This window comes from Pongo abelii, chromosome 11, assembly GCF_028885655.2.
Source record: "Pongo abelii isolate AG06213 chromosome 11, NHGRI_mPonAbe1-v2.0_pri, whole genome shotgun sequence".
Classification (NCBI taxonomy): domain Eukaryota; kingdom Metazoa; phylum Chordata; class Mammalia; order Primates; family Hominidae; genus Pongo; species Pongo abelii.
In genome coordinates this window covers 131,626,859-131,654,119 of record NC_071996.2, presented here as the reverse complement: position 1 = coordinate 131,654,119, position 27,261 = coordinate 131,626,859, and the positions used below count along the sequence as shown (strand labels likewise).

Below are 27,261 nucleotides of genomic sequence, written 5' to 3'. Positions count from 1 at the left end.
AAGTGAATTGTGTTTTGAACTCTGTCACCTTCCTAAGGCTGATACCGATAAGTGACAGTTGCTTTTCTCTGTTGAAATATTTTGTTGTAACCATGGTATTACGTGTCCTAAATATCTTAGAATGTAGACAAAGTGCAGGATATAATTTTGAGTAGTGAGTTCTAGAATGACTAAGAAGTGATTCTTAGTCAGAATGTTTGTTAAACTGCATTGTAACACATTATTAACTAGTATATTCATTTGATGCCTTTATTTTACACTTGATCTTAGCCAAAAGGCCAAGAAGTGATGATGCCTGCATCTTAAATCTTTAATGTTCTTATAACGCAGAGTTAACGAGTGCTTTGTTTTATTGATGGGTGTTCCAAAATCTAGGGATCACAGAAAGGCAAGGAGCAGAAGCATGATAACATCAGTTGGCGTAAAGATAACTGAAGTAGGTGTAAAAGCATCTTTTCCTTTGAGAAATTAAAATACTGATAATACTTGCCAAGTAGATTAATTACATTTTATAATTTACATCACAAAAAGTTTCCTCTCTTTCAAGAAAATTGTCACCTCAGAATTTCATTAATGGAAAACTAACTTTAAAATGGAAGTCCATAAGAAAATGTAGTTTTATTTACGAAAAAAAAATAGGTGCAGATAAGTTTTTGGAAACCTACCCCAAATCATACCCATTTGTATGGATATATAAGACAGCCCTCTTCAGTAATTTCACATCCAAAGTCAGGCTCTGAACAATTTGGGGCAGAAATTCATATCTCTCTGAGACTCAAGGTCTTCATTTTCAACCTGAAAATTTCTGTAAAGATTTGTATCTTTAAAATAATTCCTACCATACAGCATTGCAAAAAAGATTAAATGAAAAAGTGAAAATATATATATAGGAAAATTTTAGCACAACTTCAACATATTCTAAGCATGCAAAAATAGTAGCTGTAACTATTAATACTACAAAATGCATAACTAAAATTACACCTTAGACCAGAATATTTGCTAAAGAAAATTTGCCATCACACATCTGAAATATTTTCAGTCCTGTCATTTCAGACAGAAGGCATCCAATGTTCTATTATCCTTTTCAGCTACCTTCAAATAGTAACAGTAAAACCCAAGTTCTGAGAGAATAGCTTACCATCTCCATGGCACAGTGTTTCACATATATCATCTCACTGAATACCCTCAGTGATCCCACCAGATGAGTAGTATCTGCATTCACAGATGTGCAAACTGAAATTGAGGGTTTAAGTCATCTGTTTGAGGTCATCCTGCTACTAATGACCAAGTTGGGATTTCAACCCAGTTAGACCACTAATGTTGATGCTCTTAAACTCTATTCTGTGCTGGAAGTACAAGGGAAAGGCATGTGAATGGCATAAAGTGAAGTGGATTTAGAGCCTTTTTCTGCTTTAAATAAAATTCATCTAGGTCAATGGTTTTCAATTTTTTTAACTCAAAATTCTTTTGCACTCAAAATTCTTTTGCACTATAAGAAAAATATTAGGGACCTTAAGAAACTCTTGTTTATATAGATTATACTTATTGCTAATTTCCATATTACAAATTAAAGCTAAGAAAATTTTTTATTTATTTTATTTTAAAATAATAAAACAGAATTTAAATTAAATAAATAAGAATTTATTATTTGACAAAATAATTTTAAAATAATAATAAACACATTATCCTATATAACATATTTTTAAGAAAAATATTTGTTTTCCAAAACAAAACAAAACCCTTTAGCGAGAAGAGTGATTTCAATTCACATGTTTGCAAATCTCCTTAATGTCTGACTTGATACAAGACAGCTGAGCTGTCCTAGCTGCCTCTGCATTCAGTCTGTTGTGCTGTCACACATCATGTAGCCTCTGGAAAACTCCACAGAATATACATGAGACAACAAGAGCAAAAAGAACAAATAACATCTTAGTATCATTATCAAAGTAGTCTGATTGCTGCACTCTCTGAAAGATTTCAGGGACCCTAAGAGGTCCTAGCCCACGCTTTAAGAACCAGTTTAGGTAAAATATTTAAGAGAACTGAGAAGTTCCCTAGCCAACGTCAGTCTACAGTAATAATCCAAGTTTATCATTCAATTACTTGCTCATCCACAAAGGGTCTCTTTGTACTGTTCTGGGAAAGAATGATGAAAATTTATTAATGAAAATTTATCACTAATACAATAAATGATATTTTGATATACGATTATATTTTATATTATTATAAATGATAACATTTATCATTAATACATTTTCATTATTTTTAGATGAGTAATATTACTTATCTAAAATGTGTCAGAATTAGATTTAGTTAACTGTATTCAGAGACTAAAAGTAATGTATTTCTATCTTTACAGAAAAAGAGAAGACAATCTTTTGTTGTACGAATGAAATGTAATTGAAGTACTATCCTATTTTAGTGGCATTAACCAAACTGATTAAATCTGTTATGTTGCTTAAGTGAAAGTAGTAGTCAAGTATTAGCAGACATATACCCTAATAAAATAAAGGGTACCAGAAAAGCACTGGGAATCTTTAAAAAGATGAAGAAAATGTTATACAATATTTGGCTTTTTTTTTTTTTTTTTTTTTGAGACAGAGTTTCACTCTTGTTGCCCAAGCTGGAGTGCAATGGTGTGATCTCAGCTCACTGCAACCTCCGCTTCCTGGGTTCAAGTGATTCTCCTGTCTCAGTAGCTGGGATTACAGGGGCGCGCCACCACGCCTGGCCAACTTTTTGTATGTTTAGTAGAAACGAGGTCCCACCATGTTAGTCAGGCTGGTCTCGAACTCCTGACCTCAGGTGATCCACCCACCTTGGCCTCCCAAAGTGCTAGGATTACAGGTGTGAGCCACCGCGCCCAGCTAATATTTGGATAATTTAAAGACATTAGCAGTTATTGATAATATTTCATCTTCAAAATATCTCAGCTCCAAAATATGCTTGTTCTTCCTTGCTTTAAGAATCCAAGCCCAGAAATAAGATATTTGTAAGTCATATTTGGTTTTGTTAATTCATGTATTCCAATTATTTTTGCCATACCATGCTATTTCTAAATGGCAAATGGTATTTAATGCAATTTGTTTATAAGTTATTTCTAACAACTTTTAAACTTAACATAGTACCTTAGGCATTCTAGAAAAATTGTACACTAGTTCAAAGCTATGTTAGCAGAACCAAAGAAGTGAAGAATAGATATTCCGTCAATGAAAAACCCCATATTTTGTTAATTGAAAATACTTATGGAGTGTGAAAGAACACTAGCACTAAATGAAATTTGATCCCCATTGCCCACAGAGCCATACCCCCAAAACAATCATTTGATTGCAAATTATGCAAAAGCTACACAATTGACATTTCCAGGTGTTGGATTTGATGAGAGAACATCTGTGTTAACATTAATGTATTTCTCTCAAGCTAATTCTAGGTTGGATATTTTATACATTTTAGAGGTGCTATCATCCTGCAAGTTTTTTTCTAACACCCAGAAGCTCTGAGGAAAAGAAAACACCTACAGGATTTTTTTATAAGAAAAAAAAAAAAAGAGCTGCTGTTTAGATAGAAAGCATTGCCGAATAAGAACTGAGTTTTTCTGGGTTCCCCCAGGTTCTTCGCAGCAATAGCCTGCTGGAGTCAACAGACTACTGGTTGCAGAATCAGAGGATGCCCTGCCAAATTGGTTTTGTAGAAGACAAGTCTGAAAACTGTGCTTCTGTAAGTACACAGAATTCTTGGGATGTTGTCTGATAAAGCAGGGAAGCGGGCACATGTACCCATATTTAGGGCCAAAAGTTTCATAATTCATTAAATACCAAGTTGAGAAAATATTCCTTTGAAAATACATAGCTGGTTTATATGGACTGTTAACAAAATAGCATGCAGAGCTAATGTTTGTATCCCCATTTTGCTCATTTTAACAGGTAAGTTATCTAATAGAAAAAATGTTTATATTTTCAAAAATGACTGGGAAAAAGACTCAGAAATAGAATTGTATGATGAGAAGTAAAAAGCCATTCAACAATTTTCTTGTATTCTTTTCAGTATATTTTATATCACCTGCTAGTAGATATTTTCTAATATGAAAAGTGTCTACAAATGTTCCATCATTCTTATATGTTACAGTCATTATTTGAAAACCTTGAAAAAAACTTTTCAACCTAAAAAAATAAACAGGCATACATTTTAATATATTGAAGCTGAGCCTTACATACAAAACTTTCTTTTCCAAGGGAAAAGATATTCTTCCAGATAAACAATATAATTCTTTTAGCTTGGAATGTGATTAGATATTATTGTAGAATATGTTCCTTCCTATATGTTAGAGAAAACTATATGTTTCATTTTGATTGAAATCACCTAGCTCTAATGGGGTCATGATTACAGAGATTGGGGGAGAGTGTTTCCAAAGAGGAGAAAAATGTAATATAATTCGCATGACTAAATTGAGAGCATCAGCTCTGAGCTATTCCTGGAGGTAAGTTGCATGCCAGCATTTCTGTTAAAAGAAACAAAAAAGGAAGCTGAATATGGGATAGGGAGGCTTTTTATATATGATGAGCAGAACTAAAGAACTAGAACTGGCAGACAGAGGATGTTAAACATTTCACACTGCACAAGAAATGCAGTCCATTCAATAGACTTAAGTCAATCCCTTCGTTTAGGCAAAAGTTTATGATTCTGCTACTTTTAGTACTTTTGATCTCTTGTCCAGAAAATTAGTTGCTGGCTAGGATTCTTTGGGGAAAACACAAAGAAGTAAGTGGCAAAAATTTAAGTGATATCTTCTTTGCAAATTCAGTTCTGAGATGAGTTGGAAAATTCAGGCATTTGTGGCTACAGATCTCTAGTTACACAGCCATAAATTGTAAAATGGAGAGGAAAAGCTATCAGCAGACACGCTTTGGTCAAAGTTGTCATTTGAACAGCTCCTCATAAAAAGTCTCTCAGGATAACTCACTAAAGTTGAGGCACTAAAAATTGTGTAGTGAAGGGCAAAGAGTAAATGTTGGGGGTCTGGATTTCAGAGCTACAATTAGAATGCTAACTTTAAATTTTTAGTCCCTTTATAGTGTCAGATGGTATTAGTGTGGTTCAGCTGGTTTATCCTGCCTTTATGATTCTCCCTATTCCTTCCAAAATGGGAAAAACCTATACACAAGTAACAGGCATATTGGAAGAATCATTTGCTCCCAATAGTTTGTAATAATTGAAACTTCCACAAAAATGAAAAATTGAATTTAAGAAGTTGAACTCATAAAAGTAGAGAGTGGAATGGTGGTTACCAGGGGCTGAGATAATGGATTCAGGGAAGGTTGAGAAGATGTTAGTCAAAGGATACAAAATTTAATTTAGATTGAAGGGATAAGTTTAAGAGGTCTATGGTAGAACATGGTGACTATAACTAGAAGCAATACGTTGTATTCTTGAAAAATGCCAAAAGAATGGATTTTAAGTGTTCTCAGCCAAAAAAAAAAAGATAACTATGTGAGTTAATTCATATGTTCATTAGTTCAATTTAGCCATTCCAGAATGTATACACTGTGTATTTCAAAATAGCTTGTTGTACACAATAAGTATATTCAATTTTATTTGTCAATTTAAAACTTAAAGCATTTTTAAAAAGTATCCAGGACTCTAAGCCTAAAGGAAATTTCAGGGTCCCTATGAAAAACTAACCGTAATCTCTCAAAAGTGTCCTGTAGTTGCTTTTCTTAATTTCCAAATCCCCTGTCTTTCTGGCTTGGCACATATTTCTAGGATGGGTAGAAGAAACTTCGATGTCCAGAGTTGCACATTCCTGAGGGAAATTATTACCTACAGAAGAAATAGAAGTAAACCACAGAGGTGATGGACTAGGACAAGGAATTCATGAGCAAAACAGCTACACAGAAGCAGTGACCAAAATCGTCAAGGAATAAGGACTTAATTCCTTTTCAAAACCAGTTCTCAACACCAGCATGCAAACGAAAGTATAATTTAAAGACGGAAAATAGATTATATTTTAAAATAATATTCTTATTAAAGTTTAATTTTAAGAACAGTTTTATAAAATCATCCCAAACTTAAATGTCTTTACATATAATCACAAGATAATCTGAGGAACCTGTAGTAATTCAGTTATTATTGCTTTGTAACCGGTTCATAACTCTGGGGGGACCCAACTCCAGGTTATTCTTGCTTCTTTAACTTATTTCAACCTGACCAAAATTAGTAGCCAACATTTTCATATCCAGTTGTGATTGGTTTGGTATTCACTGTAATGAACTTCTAGTGTTTAGATGTGTGGTTTCTTTGATCTCAGTATGTCAGAGGTAGCAAAGTTTCCTGAATTCAAGATGTCCATATAATATTTTTATTGAGGGGCAATCTCAGACTTGGAAAATATTCAGAGTGTTGTGTGCATATTTCAGTACCCCTGTTTGTTCTCAAGTATCAAATGATGAGTTATAGTCATTTCTTCAGTGGGAAACTACACTCATTTCACAGTTAATATAAGAAGTCTTAGTGAAGAGCAGTTTGGAGAAGCTAGAAATATGATAGGCATGCAGAACAGGAACCACTATCCAGGAAGTCTGGCTCAGAAGCCCCCTGAAGACATCTTCAATAGTTTTTCAAAAGCTATGTGTATTAGTCTGTTTACATGCTGCTGATAAAGAAATACCCAAGACTTGGTAATTTATAAAGAAAAAGAGGTTTAATGAACTCACAGTTCCATGTGGCTGGGGAGGCCTCACAATCATGGTGGAAGGCAAAAGGCACAACTCATATGGTGGCAGGCAAGAGAAAATGAGAACCAAGCAAAAGGGAAAATCCCTTATAAATACATCAGATCTCGTGAGACTTAGTCACCACCACCGGAACGGTATGGGAGAAACCACCCCCATGATTCAATTATCTCCCACTGGGTCCCTCTCACAACACATGGGAATTATGGGAGCTACAATTCAAAATGAGATTTGGCTGGGGACACAGACAAACCATATCAGCATCAAATATGAAAACTGTGCTTATGTGTTTCTAATTAAAGTCTCCTATCAACCAATATAATTTTATTTCTTTTTCTAATTTGCTATTCTGAAAAAATATACTCATATACTAACCTTCATGGCATTTTTTAAACCTCATTATTTAAAAGAAAAGAAATGAGGGGTAGGATCATGGAATTGGAAGCCAATCTCCAAAACCCAACAGCTGAGACATTATCTTGATAGAGGTCCTTCACATAAGTGGTAGGAACTGAACTTGTAAGTACTCTTGACTTTTTTTTTTTTTTAATTAAAAGTTAAATTAGGCCAGGCATTGTGGCTCACGCCAATAATCACAGCACTTTGGGAGGCTGAGGCAGGAGAATTTCTTAAGGCAAGAGTTCAAGAGCAGCTTTGGTAACATAGTGAGATCCCATCTCTACATACAATTTAAAACTTAGCTGGGCATAGTGGTGCACGTCTGTAGTCCCAGCTGTTCAGGAGGCTGAGGCAGAAGAATTGCTTGAGTTCAGGAGTTCAAGGCTGCAGTTAGCTATGATCCCACTACCGCACTCCAGTCTGAGTAACAGAGTGTGACCCTGTTTCAAAAAAAAGAAAAAGAAAGAAAGAAAGAAAAGAAAAGAAAGAAAGCAAAATTAGTTCTTTAAAAATCTTCTACTGCTTTTTCATGTTTACTAGAATTTAATTTTTGACTTTTCAGAAAACATCTTTTGGTTTAATCCTTCATTAACATTACCTTGACCATTCACATTATTTCTATTCATAGTTACTGTCAGGCTGTTTTCGTATTGGTTATTTGAAGACTACCAGCTATCATCCTCCAAACAAATTATACCTTTTTTCTAGCGTGCACTTTAATTGATGAATCACCGTATTTAAAAATGTGTTGTATCTGCCTTAAATTTGTAAACAAGCAGATAAAGCTCTCAAGCAGCCTTCAACATTCCTCACATGATATTGCAAAACTGAGATGTTTTATAGCTGCTCTGTGAGTCTTCTGTGCTAATGCAATCCAGTGGAAACAATGACAAATGACATCTCATATAATTCGTATTTTATATTATTTCTCCAAATATACCTAAGCCCTATTTGACAAACACCACAGTTGATAAGTTGTTCTATGGAAGAATCTAGACTCACGTGATCAAAGCAATATTACAATATATTATAATTTGAATAATTTGAATGATATATTATATATAATATAATATAATGATATATTATATATAATATAATGATATATTATATATAATATATAATGATATATAATATAATATAATGATATATAATATAATATAATATAATATAATGATATATAATATAATGATATATTATATATAATATAATGATATATTATATATAATATAATGATATATATAATATAATGATATATTATATATAATATAATGATATATATAATGATATATTATATATAATATAATGATATATTATATAATATATAATATATAATATGATATAACATATAATATATAATCATTATATAATATATAATATAATGATATAACAATATATAATCATTATATAATATATAATATAATAATTATAGAACTATGAAAGGACATTTTAAATTATCTAGTGCAGATAGTTACAAAGTTTTCAAGAAGCCTTTAGTGTTTTTTTCTTTAAAAATCAAGTTTCAAAATTATTACTTCTTTAATTTTAGACTACTGAAAAATTGCAATGAGTGCAAAGGATCCCCAGACTCCTCAAATTTTAACATTTTTCCACGTTTGCTTTATCCTTTTCTCTGCATGTACATGTGTTTCTGTGAAAATGTACATATATAATTTTTTTAATGGAAACACCAGAGAATGGATTGCAGACATGATGCCCCTTAATTTCTACACACTTCAGTGTAGAATGTAAATACATAAAACCAGGACTGAACCCAGACCTGCAGGAATCTTAGTTCAGTACCCATTGTACAGTGGGTACTGAATTAATTCTTTAAATACTTATTTAACAGTTTTTAAGGAGGAGCTAAATGCTGCCTGTAGAAAAGTAAGAACCTATCAAATGCTAATGGCAGAAGTCATCCAGCCTCTGAGCAAAATAAAGGTCCTATATTCGGCTGGACCCACTCACTTTGGGAATCAGTTTAAGCATCAAGAGTTACCTCAGCAAGCAGCAGGCTGTGGAGGGCAGAGTGAGAGGCAGCTCCCAGCCCCCACCATGGAGGGCTTATTTCTGCCAACTTCAGCCAGTACCACACTCTGAGAGAGACCCTTGGATAAGTTCTGTTTCTTCCATTTTAACATATTTTCAAGAATTTTCATGTCCATCCCCCTCAGGTGGGTGCAGAAGGGACCTGCTTGGGAGGCTTGCTTCTTAATCCAGCTCTAGAGAAAACAGATAAAGCAAGGCAGCTGAGTGAGGCAGAGTGGGAAACCCCAAGTCCATCTGTGTGGCTTCCCCTTTGCAGCAGTTCCTGAGGCACCTCAGCAAATCCAGCAGGCCCAGAGGAAATTTTCTGACTTTCAGTCAAATGAAATTTCTACTAAACTTTATCAAGCCTCTTGAAGACAATGAACTAGGTTTCTCTGGGGGGTTGGGGAAAAAGCATGACACAGAACGCCGGTGGAGAAAAGAGTCACTCATCACAGCAGCCAGGTGACTCAACATCCGTGAAGGTTGTGTGGAAGAAACAGAAACCAAGAAAAGTGAAACATGAAACTGAACAGTGGGGCCTGGTGCGGTGGCTCACACCTGTACTTGTAGCACTTTGGGAGGCCGAGGTGGAAGGATCTCCTGAGCCCAGGAGTTCGAGGCCAGCCTGGGCAAAAGAAACGAGTGCCCCATCTCTACAAAATATTTTAAAAATTAGTTGGATGTGGTGGCAAGTACCTGCAGTCCCAGCTATTTGGGAGGTTGGGGTGAGAGATCATTGGAGCCCAGGAGTTCGAGGCAGCAATGAGCTATGATCACACCATTGCACTCCAACCGGGGTGACAGAGTGAGACCCTGTTTCAAAACAAACAAACAAACAAAATTTGAGGAACTTTTAGTAAACAACTTGAAGGCTAAACTTGAAGTGGATTGCCAAACAATGCAGCATTAATTTAGAGTATATTCAGTAAATACTGTATGAAGTGCAGGCTTTAGACTTACTCCATACATTTATCAACATCTTGGATCCTGAAACTATTAAAGAAAAAGTTTTTACAAATTTATTTTTATTTAAAATGGACTCCGAATTAGATCTTATGGTTGTAGGTAGAATTCTACATAGTGAAATTAAGATCATTGACTTTGTTTTACTTGCTCAAAGAATTACAATATATATCTAAGTATTAAGTAAGTAGAGTGAGACTCCCAATAATTAATAGGATGAAAAGTAATTTATACTGAAATATAGGTGATTGTCTCTATGACTATTTAAGTATCATGCAGCTGCAGAAACAAATTTTAAAATGTCTATACTTCAGTAAATAACATAAACATAATTTAAAAACCAAATGACAATTGTGTTTAAAAAAAAGGTAAGCAATGTATTTGACAAACTCAAGTATTAATCTCAATACATAATGAGTTTCTGTACTACAATATGAAAAAATGAAAATTCCAGTAGCAAAGTTTGCAAAAGGCATATGGAAAGATACAATTGTTAGCATACACATGAGAAAAAATAAGCTTCTCTGGTAATCAAAGAGATGCAACTATAACTATTATACCATTTATTTTGAGTAAATTGCTCAAGAGTTTTGAAATTATTACACCCAATGTTAATGTAAGCACAGTACAGAGGACACTCAGCAACTGACAGGGGGAGTATAAATTGATAAAGTTGTATAATCTTTCTGGAGGATAATTTTGTAATATGTTTCACACAAAGCATTTTAAATGTATGACTACTGATCCACTTCTAGAGACATATTTTAAAGAAATGACCAGAGTTGCATGCAGACTGGTATAAAATATGGTTATGGTACAAGATGGTATGTCTCAGCAAACAGAATGGTTCACTTTAGACTGGAGTCAGACCACTGGTTTGAACCCCATAGGCTCCCCTTTCCTGCTATGTAATATTAAGTGAGTTTAGTCTTTCTCTGCCTCAGGTTCCTTATCTGCAAAATAGGGATAATAATTGTATTTACCTCATAGATTCAAGGATTAAGTATGTTATCACTGGTAAAATGCTAGAAGAGAGCCTACACACAGTGAGCATCAGATAAGTATTCAATATACTTAACAGCAGGTGATGGCAAGACTTAAGAGAGAATTTACATGCCCAGCAGTATGGGAATGGTGAAATAAACTTTGGACATCTACATGCATCGTTCATAAACTAGATTTGCAAGAAATATTTAAGCACACGGAAATTAAGGCCAATAATGTAACTGTATATAAAAAGTAGGCTACAAAATTGTACATATATGTTAAACAGCATATGTTAATGAATTACGTGAAGAAAAGAGAGAAATCAGGAATAACTACAATGATTATGGCTTGAGTTCCTAGGTGTATGGATGCTTCTAGTGTATGGAAGGGGAAGACTAAGGAGGGGAAGAATGGGCTGGAGCTAAGAAGTGGGGATGATGCTGGATGTCCTTTAGTCATTCAAATGGAGAAGTCAAGAAAACAGTTGAGTGTTAAGTTGGAGTTATTGGCAATATCGGGGCAAGAGATAGACATTTGAGGGTCTTCAGAGTGACCATCAGAAAGTAAAGATCAGCCAACCAGGGAGAGCATGCAGATAGAAAAAGCGACTTGGGCTGAGCTCTGGGTCACTCTTATAAAAAGTGCTGGGCCATTCTCTCAGAGGTACAATGAAGAGCTGGTGCCAAAATCCTGCTGAAACTACTCCAAAAAATAAAGGAGTAGGGACTCCTTCCTAACTCTTTCTATGTAGCCAGCATCACTGTGATACCAAAATCTGGCAAACACACAACAACAACAACAACAAACTGCATGCCAACATCGCTGATAAACATAGATGCAAAAAAAACCCCAACAAAATATTAGCAAACTGAATCCAACAGCACACCAAAAAATTGATTCACTACTATCAAGTAGGCTTTAATTTTCAGATGCAGGGCTGGTTGAACATATACAAATCAATTAATGTGATTCACCACATAAACAGAATTAAAAAGAAAACCATACTGTCATCTCAATAGATGCAGAAAAAGCTTTTCATAAAATACGACATCCCTTCCTGATAAAAACCCTCAACAAACAGGCATCAAAGGAACATACCTCAAAATAATAAAAGCCATCTCTGACAAACCCACAGTCAACATTATACTAAAAGAACAAAAGCTGGAAGCGTTCCCCTTAAGAACTGGAACAAGACAAACAAGACAAGGATGTCCAATCTCACCACTCCCATTCAACATGGTACTGGATGTCCTAGCCAAAGCAATCAGGCAAGAGAAAGAAATAAAAGGCATCCAGATAGTAAAAAAAGAAGTCAAACTATTTTTCTTCACTGATGATATGATTCTATACTTAGAAAATTCTAAAGACTCCACAAAAAGGCTCCTAGAGCTGATAAACAACTTTAATAAAGTTTCAGGATACAAAATCAATGTATAAAAAATCAGTAGCATTTCTATACACCAATAACACTCAAGATGAGAGCCAAATAACACAACACACACACACAAACACACACACATTTTAGGATTACATCTAACCAAAGAGGTGAAAGATCTCTACAAAGAGAACTACGTAATACTGCTGAAATAAATTATAGATGACACAAACAAATGGGAAAATCATCCTATGCTCATGGATTAGAAGAATCAATATCATTCAAATGGCCGTACTGCCCAAAGCAGTCTATAGATTCAGTGTTACTCTTATCAAATTATCAATGTCATTTTTCACACAATTAGAAAAAAACTATTATAAAATTAATATGGAACCAAAAAAGAGGCTGAATAGCCAGATAAATTCTAAGCAAAAATAACAAAGCTAGAGGCATCATATTACCCAACTCCAAACTATACTACAAGGCCACAGTAGCCAAAACAGGATGGTACTGGTATAAAGACAGACACAGACCAATGGAACAGAATAGAGAACCCAGGAATAAAGCTGCACATCTAGCACCATCTGGTCTTCAACAAAAACAACAAACAATGAGGAAAGGACTTCCTGTTCAATAAATGATGCAGGGTAACTGACTAGCCATACGCAGAAGAAAGAAACTAGACCCCTATGTTTCACCATATATACAAATTAACTCAAGATGGATTAAATATTTAAATATATGACCTAAAAATATAAACATCCTAGAAGAAAACCTAGGAAATATCATTCTGGACATCATCCTTGGCAAAGAATTTTTGTCTAAGCCCCCAAAAGCAATTGCAACAAAAACAAAAATTGACAAGTGGGACCTGGTTAAACTAAAGGGCTTCTGCGCAGAAAAAGAGACTATAAACAAAGTAAACAGACAACCTACAGAATGGGAGAGAATATTCACAAACAATACATCCAACAAAGATCTAATATTCAGAATCTATAAGGAACTTAAAGAAATCAAAAAGCAAAAAAAAATGACCACATTAAAAAGTAAACAAGCAAAAAACCACCCTGTTAAAAAATCAACAAGCAAAAAACAACCCCATTAAAAAATGGGCAAAGGCCATGAACAGACATTTCTTTTTTTTTTTTTTTTTTTATACTTTAAGGTTTAGGGTACATGTGCACAATGTGCAGGTTAGTTACACATGTATACATGTGCCATGTTGGTGTGCTGCACCCATTAACACGTCATTTAGCATTAGGTATATCTCCTAATGCTATCCCTCCCCCCTCCCCCCACCCCACAACAGGCCCTGGTGTGTGATGTTCCCCTTCCTGTGTCCATGTGTTCTCATTGTTCAATTCCCACCTATGAGTGAGAACATGCAGTGTTTGGTTTTTTGTCCTTGTGATAGTTTGCTGAGAATGACGGTTTCTAGCTTCATCCATGTCCCTACTGAGGACATGAACTCATCATTTTTTATGGCTTCATAGTATTCCATGGTGTATATGTGCCACATTTTCTTAATCCAGTCAATCATTGTTGGACATTTGGGTTGGTTCCAAGTCTTTGCTATTGTGAATAGTGCCACAATAAACATATGTGTGCATGTGGAACAGACACTTCTTAAAAGAAGACATATATGTGGCCAACAAATATATGAAAAAATGCTCAACATCAGTAATTATCAGAGAAATGCAAATCAAGACCACAATAAGATACCATATCACACTAGTCAGAATGGCCATTTGTTAAGATTAAAAAAAAAATATGTTGGCAACGTTGCAGAAAAAAAGGGAAAACTTATACACTGCTGGTGGGAATGCAAATTAGTTCAGCCACTGTGGAAAGCAGTTTAGAGATTTCTCAAATAAATTAAAACAGAACTGCTATTTAATCCAGCAATCCCATTACTGGGTATATACACAAAGGAATATAGATCATTCTGACAAAAAGACACATGTACTCATCTCTTCATCACAGCACTATTCACAATATCAAAGATCTGGAATTAACCCAGATTCCCATCTATGGTGGACTGGGTAAAGAAAATGTGGTGTATATACACCACGGAATACTACACAGCTATAAAAGGAATAAAATCGTGTTCTTTGCAGATACAGATATAGCTGGAGGCCTTTGCCCTGAGCTAACTACCACATGTTCTCACTTAGAAGTGGGAGCTAAACATTGGGTACACATGGACATAAAGATGAGAACAACAGACACTGGAGACTGCTAGAGATGGAGTGTGGGAAGGGGCAAGAGTTGGAAAACTACTTGTCAGGTACTATGCTCAATACCTGGGTCATGGGATTATTCTCACACCAAATTTCAATGAGACACAATTTACCCGTGTAACAAACCTTCACATGTGCCCACTGAGCCTAAAATAAAAGTTGAAAAAAAATAAATGATGCATTTCACCGAAATAAAAAAGAAGTGTTCAGTCAATAATCTGCATGTCCCAGGGTCCCCAAAATAGCAAGAGATGTAAGCCTTAGTTTCAAATATATAATGAAATGTTTTATGTATCTGGACATTTTTGCTGCTAAAAATACAATTAGATGAATAAATCGAAGTGTGTTTTTAAAACTTGGGTTTTTATACCATTTCTCAACTATTTTTTAATTCATTTTGACAAAAGAGTACATTATTAAAATAGCTCAGAATAGCTTCAAGTTTCAAATTTTATACAATTCCTGTGATTATAGCAATTATCCCCTGAGAGGAAAGCCTGTCAATCAAGAAAAACAATAATAAACAATGTTTCTCATTAAAATACCTTTAAACTTCGAGGATACTGACTACATAATTTTCTATTTCTCTTCAGCAAAATTATTTGTTTGGATTAACCTGTCTGTCTTAATCAGTTCTTCCAAAATCTTAGGAAAACTAGTTAGAAGTGATAGCTTAAAAAAGAAAGACACCTAGATTCTCAGGGTAAATTTTTAAAATAGAAGTAATTAAAGTTGGATCTGACTAGTGACACCCCCAGGATGTATGTTTTTTTTAGTTTAGAGACTCCAGAGTATGATTTCTTTCTTTTGTAAAAATAAGACAAGCTCACTCTAGTGGTTTGTTAGGAAATGAGAAAGTGCTAAAAGCAGAAGCAAAATTTCTGTCTTTGCAAACTTAATATTACACTTCTTTATAGACCAGAGACTGCTTTCATTTCATATTCCAGACGGCACCCAGCAGCACCACAGCATCTGTAATGTTGGTGGACACACACACAGACACACACACACACACACACACACACACACACACAGTTGACCCCTGAACAACATGGGTTTGAATTGAACAGACCCACTTACGAGTGAATTTCTTTCAACCAAACTCAGATGGAAAATAAAGTATTCATGGGATGCAGTTTTCGTATGGGCAAGTTCCTCCCAGGCCGACTGTGGGACTTGAATATGCAGGAGATATTAGCGTGCTCAAGGGCGGGGAGAGGGGCTTGCGGGGGTGGTGGTTTTGCTCTGGAACCAGTCTCCAACGTACACTGAGGGACTGGTGTATATTTCTGTTGAAACTGTGATTCTCAGAAGCAAGCAGTTTACCTCATGAAAACTCAACCAAGAGAGGGATCCAAAAGATAAAAATTAATCCAGTAGGTATATTTGCACCCAAGTATCCAATTCAAAGCCCTCTACATCTGCCCTTTCCACACTTTGCCTCCTGATTAGCCCTCACTCTCAGTCACTGCCCTTTTCCCGGTTTCATTAGAATGCTTGCCATTCTTCAAACATCTGTGTTCCTTTGCCCACGTTTTATTAGTCTGAAGTCCCCTGGTACCCACTTGCTGCCCCATAAGTTCTTGCTGATGTTTTCAATCCACCCATGTTCATGCAAAATTTTTAAACATTACTTAACACTTTAAAGCATTTCTTCTTCAGGACAATTCAGTGAGACACATACCAAATTTTTAAATTCAGATTAATTCCTGGAAACTTACTGTAATTTCCTGCCCTTACTTTATTGGGAACTGACAGCTGGTTTCTCAATTACTTTAATATCATGTTCCTTCAAAATTGCTGTCATAAAAGACAACAAATGGTCATCACTGTTAATGAAAGTGCTATTCACCACTACACTCTTATATTCTTGCATATAGTTCTCCATCCTGTAAATACTTACGTTTCTCCAACTGCCCTTTAAAAAGCAAAAAACAAAATAAATAATATTGTTTTTGACCTTCACTCCCTGTCAAACTGCCACTATGTCCCTTCTTCTTTTACAACCAAATTAAAAAAAAAAATTAAAAAGTATACTATCTCTACTCTCTAGCTCATGTTTCTTACCATTTTGCTGAAATTTCTCTTATTAGTGTCACCAAATCTACTGACATGTTTTCACTGCTTATATTACTTAGCTCTTGGTAGAACTGAACTCACACCCCCACACAGCTTCTGAAAATTAGCTATTTTCTCCAGGGCTTTAAAAACACTAGTCTCTCTTTTATTCTTCTCCTGCCTTTGGGATCATTACTTTTTTGTCTCCAACCTGATCTTCTGTTTTCCCCACCAGGCACTTTAATGTGATGTTTCCCAAATCTGTCCAAAAGCCTGGTTGCTTCTCACTCACTCCCCTCACTCCATATCCCCTGGTTTCAGCCACGGCTATTTATTCATAACCACCATCTCTGAACTGTAGACTTGATGCCCAAGTGCCTGTTAGTGGCCATCTGCACATGGCCAAAATGTCCTATTTCAACATGACTAAAGGTAAATGTCCAAAAATATGCTCTGTCTTTCCAATTTCCTGTTTCTATTGACAGTTTTGGAATCTACACGTTTTTCCAATCTATAATCCTGAGAAACACACTTTCTCCCTCACCCTTCATCTTAAATTGATTATCAAAGCTGTTTTGATTTTGCAATTCTGGCTATGTCTTTTCAGCCCCCGTGTCACTATTTTGTTGCTTAAAGACCCACATATTTCTTCTCAATATTTAAAATGCAAAAATCAAAAGCAAACAAACACAGAGAAAAGCAAAAAGACCCAGCAACCTCCAAAAGTCGCTGGTATGTTTTTCTCCCAAAATTCTCTGCAGCACCTAATTCCGAGATATATTTTAAGGTTAGTGTGGTATGAATAACTGCATTCCTAGTTCCCAGCTGCCACCCTTAGCATCACATAATTCCTCCAGGGGCTGCTGAGTCAATCCAGTATCTAATTCAAGACCATGGCTCTTACTTTTTAATTGAACTGGATGTTAATTCCAAAGGAGCTGATTCACCATCTTCATCCTAATTTTTTAAATGGCATGCAAAATGCCAGGCCAATGAAAAACACTTTGACATTGGCACATTTTGACATTGGAAACACTCTTACAATAATCATCTGTCAAATCCTAGTGATAGGACCAAAATAAAATATCAACTGGTGAATGTATTTGCACCATATGCTAAACAAATAGAATGTACAAGTGTTTTTCTATTCTGCCAAACTAAGTGACTAAGCCTCCATTTGTGAAATCGCAGAACCCAAGAGCTATGATAAACCTGAGAAGATATATTGCCCATTCTACTCATTTTTCAGGTGAGAAAACAAAATAGCAATGAAGAAAAGAGATTTCTTAAGGCCACAGAGTAAATTAGTAGTAAAGCCAGGCCTGAAGCTTAAATCCACTAGCTCTTAGCAGTGAATACATCAGTTTTAAAATATTCCGGTTGGTTCCCCCTTCCAAATATTATAATTTTAAGAAAATGTTTCATAAGATACAATTTATTCATTATAAGATTATGTTTATTTGAGGCTTAAGATATTTGCATTATTAATCCATGCTGAAAACCTAAAATTAGTATTACACAAAAGTACCTAGATATTTAGATAGTTGGTTATTCTCAATACACTGAAGATTGTCACATTTGTATCAATTTTAGAACATTTTTATTACCTCAAAAGAAACTCCACTTTGCTTAGTCATCACTTCCCAAGCATACCATCCTCCTTAGGCCTAGGCAACTACTAATCTACTTCTTGTCCCAGTAGATTTGTCTATTTTTTTTTTTTTTTTTTTTTTTTTTTTTTTTGATACGGAGCCTTGCCCTGTCGCCCAGGCTGGAGTGCAATGGAGTGATTTTGGCTCACTGCAACCTCCACCTCCTGGGTTCAAACAATTCTCCTGCCTCAGCCTCTTGAGTAGCTGAGATTACAGGCACCTGCCACCACTCTCAGCTAATTTTTCTATTTTTAGTAGAGACGGGGTTTCACCATGTTGGCCAGGCTGGTCTTGAAATCCTGACCTAGTGGTCCCCCCGCCTCAGCCTCCCAAAGTGCTATGATTACAGGCATGAGCCACCACACCTGGCTATTTTCTCTTTCCATAAATTTGTTTACTCATAAAAATTGAATCATACAATATGTGGCCTGTTGTGTCTGGATTCTTTCACTTAGCATATTTTCAAGGTGATTCATGTCATATTATCTATCAGTATTGTATTTCTTTTTATTGCTAAGTAATGCACTGTGTGGGTTTTGTTTATTCATTCATGAGTTGAGGAAGTTTTGCATTGTTTCTACTTTTTGACTGTTATGAATAATACTGTTATAAACATTTGCATACAAGTTTTGTGTGGACATACAATTTTATTATTCTTTGGTATAAACCCAGAAGTAGAATTGCTGGATCATATGGTAACTCTATATGTAACTGTTTGAGGGACTGCCAAACTGTTTTCCAAAGCAGCTGCACCATTTTACATTCCTACTAGTGGTATAGGAAGGTTTCAATTTCCCTACTTCTTCACCAAAACTTGTTATTATCTGTCTTTTGGCTTACAGCCTTCCTAGTGAGTGAAGTAACTCACTGTGCTTTTTTATTTTTTTTAATTTCCCTAGGTTTTGGGGAACAGGTGGTATTTGGTTACACAAGTAAGTTCTTTAGTGGTGATTTGTGAGATTTTGGTGCACCCATTACCTGAGCAGTATACACTGAACCCAGTTTGTAGTCTCTTATCCCTCAACCTGTTCCCACCCTTTCCCCTGAGTCCCCAAAGAATACTGTATTGTTCTCATGCCTTCGCATCCTCATAGCTTAGCTCCCACTTATGAGTGAGAACATATGATGTTTGGTTTTCCATTTCTGAGTTACTTGACTTCAAAAAATGGTCTCCAGTTCCATCCAGGTTGCTGTGAATGCCATTAATTTGTGTCTTTTTATGGCTGAGTAGTGTTTTTTATATATATATATATAAATATATATAAATACTAATCTACTTCTTGTCCCAATAGATTTGTCTATTTTTTTTTTTTGATACGAAGCCTTGCCCTGTCACCCAGGCTGGAGTGCAATTGTGTTTTTATATATATATATATATAAATATATATAAATATATAAATATATATAAATATATATATAAATATATAAATATATATAAATATATATATAAATATATATAAATATATAAATATATAAATATATATAAATATATAAATATATATATAAATATATATATATATAAAACACAATTTCTTTATCCACTTATTGATTGATGGGCATTTGGGCTGGTTTCGTATTTTTGCAACTGAGAATTGTGCTGCTATAAACATGCGTGTTCAAGTATCATTTTTGTATGATGACTTCTTTTCCTCTGGGTAGATAACCAGTAGTGGGATTGCTGGATCAAATGGTAGCTCTACTTTTAGTTCTTTAAGGACTTTCCACACTGTTTTCAATAGTGGTTGTACTAGTTCACATTCTCACTAGCAGTGTAGAAGTGTTCCCTTTTCACCAAATTTATGCCAACATCTATTTTTTTTTATTTTTTGATTATGGCCATTCTTGCAGGAGTAAGGTGGTATCACATTGTGGTTTTGATTTGCATTTCCCTGATCATTAGTGATGTTGAGCATTTTTTTAAAATGTTTCTTGGCCATTTGTATATCTCCTTTTCAGAATTGACTATTTATGTCCTTAGCCCACTTTTCAATGGGATTGTTTGTTTTTTTCTTGCTAATTTTGTTCGAGTTCCTTGTAGATTCTGGATATTAGTCTTTGTCAGGTGTATAGATTGTGAAGATTTTCTCCCACTTTGTGGGTTGTCTGTTTATTCTGCTGACTATTCCTTTTGCTGTGCAGAAGTACTTTAGTTTAACTAAGTCACACCTATTTATTTTTGTTTCCATTGCATTTGCTTTTGGGTTGTTAGTCATGAGGTCTTTGCCTAAGCCAATGTCTAGAAAGGTTTTTCCAATGTTATCTTCTAGAATTTTCATAGTTCGAGGTCTTAGTTTTAAGTCCTTAATCCATCTTGAGTTGACCTCCATTTTTTGTTTTAAAGTTTATTTTGCTTGATATTAGTATAGTCACTCCAGCTTTCTAATTCTTGCTTTTTGCATGTTTTTTATTTTTAATCTGTTTTTATCCTTTTACTTTCAACCTATTTATATCCTTCAAACTCCACTGTGTCTCTTATTCACACCACATAATAGGATATTGCTTTTTATCCAGTATTGCAAACTCTCACTTTTGATTGGACTGTTTACTCTAGCTGCATGTTACTACTATTTTTAATATAGATGAATTACAGCTGCCATATGTATTAGTCTGCTCTTCTGTCATTATAAAGGAATACCTGAGACTCGGTAATTTATTAAGAAGAGAGATTTAATTGGCTCACAGTTCTGCAGGCTAAATAGGAAGCATGGTGCTGGCATCTGCTCCCCTTCAGGTGAGGCCTCAGGTAGCTTACAATCATGGCAGAAGGCAAAGAGGGAGCCAGCACACTGCATGATAAGAGAGAGAACAAGGTGGGGGGTGCTCATCCTTTGAAAAAAAAAAAAAAAAAGATCTCACATGAACTGAGTGAGAACTCGAACTCACTCATCATCAAGGAGTTGGCACTAAGCCATTGATGAAGAATCTGCCCCCAAACCAAAACACCTCCCACAACACTCTACCTCCAACATTGGGAATTACATTTCAACATGAGATTTGGAAGGGATAAACATCCAAACTATATCATTCTGCCCCTATCCCCCAAAATCTCATATCCTTCTCACATTGAAAAATGCAATCATCACTTCTCAATAGTCCCCAAAAGTCTCAACTCATTTCAGCATCAACTCGAAGTCCAGTGTCCAAAGTCTCTTCTGAGACTCAAGGCCAAATTGTTTCCAGCTATGAGCCTGTAAAATCAAAAACAAGTTATTTACTTCCAAGATACAATGGAGATACAGGCATTGGGTAAATATTCCTATGCCAAAAAGGCGAAATTGGCCAAAAGAAGGGGGTAATAGGCCTCATGTAAGTCTGAATTCCAGCAGGGCAGGCATTAAGTCTTAAGATTCCAACATAATCCTTGATTTTATGTCCTGCTGCAAGGGGTGGGCTCTTACGGCCTTTGGCAGCTCCACTCCTGTGGCTTTGCAGGGTGCAGCCCCCATGGCTACTCTCACAGGTTATAGTTGAGTGCCTACAGTTTTTCCATGCTGAGGTTACAAGATGCTAGTGACTACCATTCTTGAGTCTGGAGGACAGCAACCCCCTTCCCACAGTTCCATTAGACAGTTCCTTGGTGGGGACTCTGTATGGTGACTTCAATCCTACATTTCCCTTCAGCACTTCCCAAGTAGAGTTTCTCTGGGTGCTTCTGGTAAGGCCTTCTGCCTCTGGGCACTCAGGCTTTCCCATACATCCTCTGGAATCTAGGTGGAAGATGGCAACCCTCCTTCACTGTTGCATTCTGTGCACCTGCAGGCTTAACACAACATGGAAGCTTCCAAGGCTTACAGCAGCTTACATTCTCCAAAGCAGCAACCAGAGATGTACCTGGGGCCCTTTGATGTGGCTGGGGCAGAAAGGCAGGGATGTAGGGAGCAATGTTCTAAGGCTGAGCAGGGCAGTGGTGCCCTGTGCCTGGCCCCTGAAACCTTTCTTTCCTCCTAGGCCTCTGGGCCTGTGATGGGAGGAGCTTCCTCAAAGATTTCTAAAATTGCTTCAAGGCATTTTTTCCTTGGATATTAGCATTTGGCTTCCTTTTTGTCATGCTAATCTCTTTAGCAGGTGGTTCTTCCACAGCCTGCTTGGATTCCTTCTGTACCACTGGGTCAGTCTGCAAATTTTCCAAACTTTTCTGCTCTGCTTCCCTTTTAAATATGAGTTTCAACTTTAAGTCATTCCTTTGCCCCTGCATCTAACTGTAGGCTGTTAGAAGCAGTCATGCTGCCACTTGAACACTTTGCTCCTTAGAAATTTCTTTTGTCAGATACCCTACATCATCACTCTTAAGTTCATACTTTCACAAATCCCTAGAGCATGGACACAATGCAGCCAAGTTCTTTGCTAGGGCATAACAAGTGTGACCTTTGCTCCATTTCCCAATAACTTTCTTATTTGCATCTGAGGCCTCCTCAGCCTGGGCTTCTCTGTCCATATTTCTATCAGTATTTTGGTCACAACAACTCAACAATTCTCTAAGAACTTCCAAACTTTCCAAACTCATTTTCCTGTCTTCTTCTGAGCCCTCTCAATTTTTCCCACCTGTTCCCGTTACCAAGTTCCAAAAATGCTTCCACATTTTCAGGTATCTTTATAGCAATGCCCCACTCCTCAGTGCCAATTTTCTGTGTCAGTCCCTTTGTGTTGCCATAAAAGAATACTTGAGACTAGGTAATTTATAAAGAAGAGAGGTTTTAATTGGATCATATTTCTGTAGGCTGTACAGGAAGCATGGCCCTGGTATATGTTCAGCTTTTGGTGAGGCCTTAAGAAGCTTACAATCATGGCAGAAGGTAAAAGGGAGCCAGTACATCACATGGCAAGAGAGAAGAGGGAGGTGCCATGCTCTTTTAAACAACCAGATCTCATATAAACTAACTGAAAACTCACTCATCACTAAGCAGATGGTGCTTAGCCATTCATGAGGGATCCACCTCCATGACCCAAACACCTCCAACAAGGCTTAGTCTCCAACATTGGAAATTACATTTCACCATGAGATTTGGAGAGGATAAACATCCAAACTGTATTGCTTAGTACTTCTTGTTTTTTATATGTCTCATATTATGTTTGTTCCTGTACTCCTGCTTAACTTCTTTCTTTTGTGTGAAGTGAATATTTTCTAGTGTAACATTTTAGTTTCTAGAGCAATTTTTACTGTATTTTTAAAATATTTTCTTAGTGGTTGCTGTAATACTTACCATTTACAATTTAACACCCCAGAATACATGGTATACATAACACTTTAGATACATACAAACTTATTTCTAGGAAGATAGAAATGTCACTTCTCATTTATGTGTTTTTAATGTTATTAATACTACATCTATATATATTCCAAATTCAACAGTACATTATTATAATTTTATGCCTATTAAAGAATCCAAGAAAAGAATAGAGAGGAAGTATATATTTATAGAATTTTTTATATTTACAATTTGTGAGTCTCTTTCACTTTTCTTGTGATTTTATTTTACCTGGTCTCATTTTCTTCACTGCAATACAACTCAGTTCTATCCCCTTTCTTTGTGATGTTTTTGTCAAATGTATTACATAGAAATGTAATATGAAATGTACAATAGAAATGTATATGTTATAGGTCTAAGAATACAACATGCATATTCTTTTTAAAATATTGCTTTTTGAAACAGCTAAGAAAAGAAAAACTATGCATTTTTCAATAAGTCTGTAGTTTTTAGATATTATTTCTTTCAAATATTTGCTGCTTCTCTCTCTTTCTCCTCTCTCTCTGATATTCCCATTGTATGTAGTTGGTGAACTTAAAGTGTGCCACATTTCTCAAAGTCTCTGTTCGTTCTATTTTTTCTCTGTTTTACAGGTTGCATATCCCTATCAATCTCTCTTTAAGTTCACTGATTATTTCTTCTGCCAGTTCAAATCTACTGTTGAGCTCTCCTATTAAATTTTTCATTTTATTATACTTTTCAATTCCAGAATTTTCACATGGCTCTTTTAAATAATTTCTCTCTTTTTATTTATATATTCTTTATCTGATGAAACATTGCCCTCATACTTACCTTTTTTTCTTTAAGCACCATTTCCTTTAGTTCTTTGAACATATTTGTAGCAGCTATTTTGAAGTCCTTGTCTGTTAAAGCTGACATCTCACAGTCAGCTTCTGTTGCCTGCTATTTTTTCTTGCATATGGGTCACATGTTCCTGTTTCTTTGCATGTGTCATAATTTTTTTGGTTGAAAACTGAACATCTTAGATAACATATTGTCTTTATCTAACAACTCTGGGTACTGACTCCATTCCCTTCTTTCTAGGGCTTGCTTTGTTGTTCCTTAATTTTTCATTTGCTTTGTAATTTGGCTAGGTTATTTTAGTGAAGTCTATTTCCCCAATGCAGTGTGAAGCCTTTGGTATCATTCCTCAGAGGACATAGCCTTGAAACTTTGTACAGCCACCTAGGATGACGCTGGTCTTAGCATGGGTCTCTTTGACTGTGTCTTTCCTCCATCTTTCTTTTTGGCTATCTAGTTCATTTGGTATTATGTCCCTGAATGTTTGACCTCACTATTTGCCAGGTGATTGTGCTATCATTGTTTTCAACAATGCCCTGGGGTATAAATTGCTCAGCAGTCTGATCCAATTAAATTTCAGCAGGGGTTACTTTTGGAGCTAGCCTTTGAGTTTTGTTCTGACCCCCTGAGGGCTCTTCTTAGCTGTCTCATTCCCTGGTTCTCCCTAGGGCACTAGCTGGCCAATGGCTTAATTTGCTGCTCTTAATTAACTGGGGCTACTGTTTTTGAGAGAACCCTTAGGCTTGAATTTTCCCAGACTCAGTTTCAAACACACTTAGTTCCTTTGAGGAGAGCTTCAGAGATCTCTTTCACAGACTATCTTTCCTCCTGGGCAAACTCTGAACCACTACTCTGGGCACAAGGTAGACTGGTATCCTCTGGTGTCCAGTTTGACCGGAACCTCTTCCCTTGAGCAAATTTGAGTGAGGGTGGTCATGGCATTCTTACCCTGACATATCTTGGGTGGTACCTCAATCTTATGGGTAGGACCTAGATGAAAAAAAGGAGTCCCCAGCTTCTTGGCTTCACTAACTAAGAATTTAGTATCTTCAATTTGGAGTTAAAAGGGATGAGAAATGTGAGTAGCCTCTGCTTCCCAGTGAGATACAGTAATTCTTGGTTGGGAGCTGAGAGGAGAGAAAGTACCATCTTCTTAGATGCCCAAATGGAGCTTCTGTCAAGTTGTGCTGGGAAGAAGGGAGGCAGGGGAAAGAAGGGAGTGGGTTGTGGGTTAACTTTCACAGACTTTCTCTTCTAGCGGAGTTCTAGCAGATTTTCTTGAATAAATATTTCTTCATTTTCTATATGCCCTTAGTGAAATTTCTAGGTAATTATAATGTTTGTTTTCATAATTTTTGCCAATTTTTTTTTTGTTTCACTGGGAAGCTAGTCCTCAGAGCTCTTCACGCTGTCACTCCAGACCTGAAACTCACTACTTTCTCCATTTCCAATTATTTTCACTTTATATTACATGCCTGGCCTTTGGAGATGTTTGAGTTTATAACTGAGGCAGGATTTGTAAATATAGAGTCCGCAGTTTCATGTCTTCTGTTAGAGGTAGTGTAATATCCTTTAGTATTTAGCCTCATTGAGGGTATAGCTGACCTCTCTCATGAAAGTTAAGGCATCTAATGTCAATGAGGAAGAACATCTCATTTTTGCATAAAGTTGACGAGTGAATGTTTGTGAAAAGAGGCAAGATTTTTCTCAGAAAAAAAAACCTCAGGGTTCCTTATAATACATGGAGTCCAACTTCAAAAGATGCTTTTGTTAGTCTTATTCTGAAAATCTGTAATGGAGGTCACTTAATGTCCAGAGCAGCCATTAAAAGCCCTTTTCAACAGCATTGATTGTTTAACTTTAAAAATGCAATTTCAAGATAAGCCCATGAAATAAATTGTTTGTAAAATGTTCCCCTTAATATGACATGTGTTGACCTGTGATACAATTGTCAGCTAAAAGCTACTTAGACATTAAAGGAGAATTGTCAAAGGGTGTTAAATGTTGAATAGCTAAAATTGAGTCATTCTCTGTAGTACCAACTGGACAGGAGATCAAATTGTCTATTGATGCTATTCATTTTTTCCAACATAATCATGTCATTGGCCTACAAGAGAGCTTAGTCCTATATCCTTGAAGTCATCAGAATGTTTACATATTTTCAACCAGAAATCCATGGATGAATATATCTGTATCAAAGAAAATTTACTGCAATTTTTGTCTAATAACAATGATAAGTCATGTGAGGTAGGTACAGGCAAACGAAAATAAACCTGATATTAAAGTTAACAGTGATATTTATTACCACAAATTCCCAAGTGACTTTACTATGTGATCTCAAAATTTTAAGACCCTTTCCAAATGCTTATTCATTGTTCTTGACAGTGCAGTATCAGAAGAAAGTGATATTTTGCTTAATTAATGAGAACAGCATGATTTTTCTGCCTTTATATATACATTTTACACTGACCTTCAGCATGGTGTTCTGTTAACTCAGCAGATCGCTGCTGTTCTGGCACTTAGTCTGTGAAAACACATTCTGTTGAATTACCTAAGAGGCAAAAGAACTAGAGGTGTATTTTTGGTTTATCTCAGTAACAGCAAAGGAAATTCATCAATCAATGCCACAGGCTTCAAACCACTCTTATGACAACTCAATTTTATTGACTATTTTTCTTCCTTTGGTAAATTTGTCTGCAAAGATGCATTTTTCCTCTGTTGAATCCAGCCCTTTCTCATTCTTCACCTAAGCAGAGATCCCTTTGATCTGAAGAACAAGGA

The 27,261-nt window shown here is 35.8% G+C and overlaps 1 protein-coding gene across 7 annotated transcripts in view; it reads left to right on the top strand.

Moving 5' to 3' along the window:
• SPHKAP (SPHK1 interactor, AKAP domain containing) overlaps positions 1-27,261 on the top strand; it is a 195,325-nt gene that overhangs the window by 70,419 nt on the left and 97,645 nt on the right. For all 7 annotated transcript variants that reach the window (XM_063713082.1, XM_054549918.2, XM_063713079.1 and 4 more), the window contains one exon: positions 3,610-3,717. In XM_063713082.1, the coding sequence (XP_063569152.1) occupies positions 3,610-3,717 (108 nt within the window). The remainder of the gene's footprint in view (positions 1-3,609; positions 3,718-27,261) is intronic.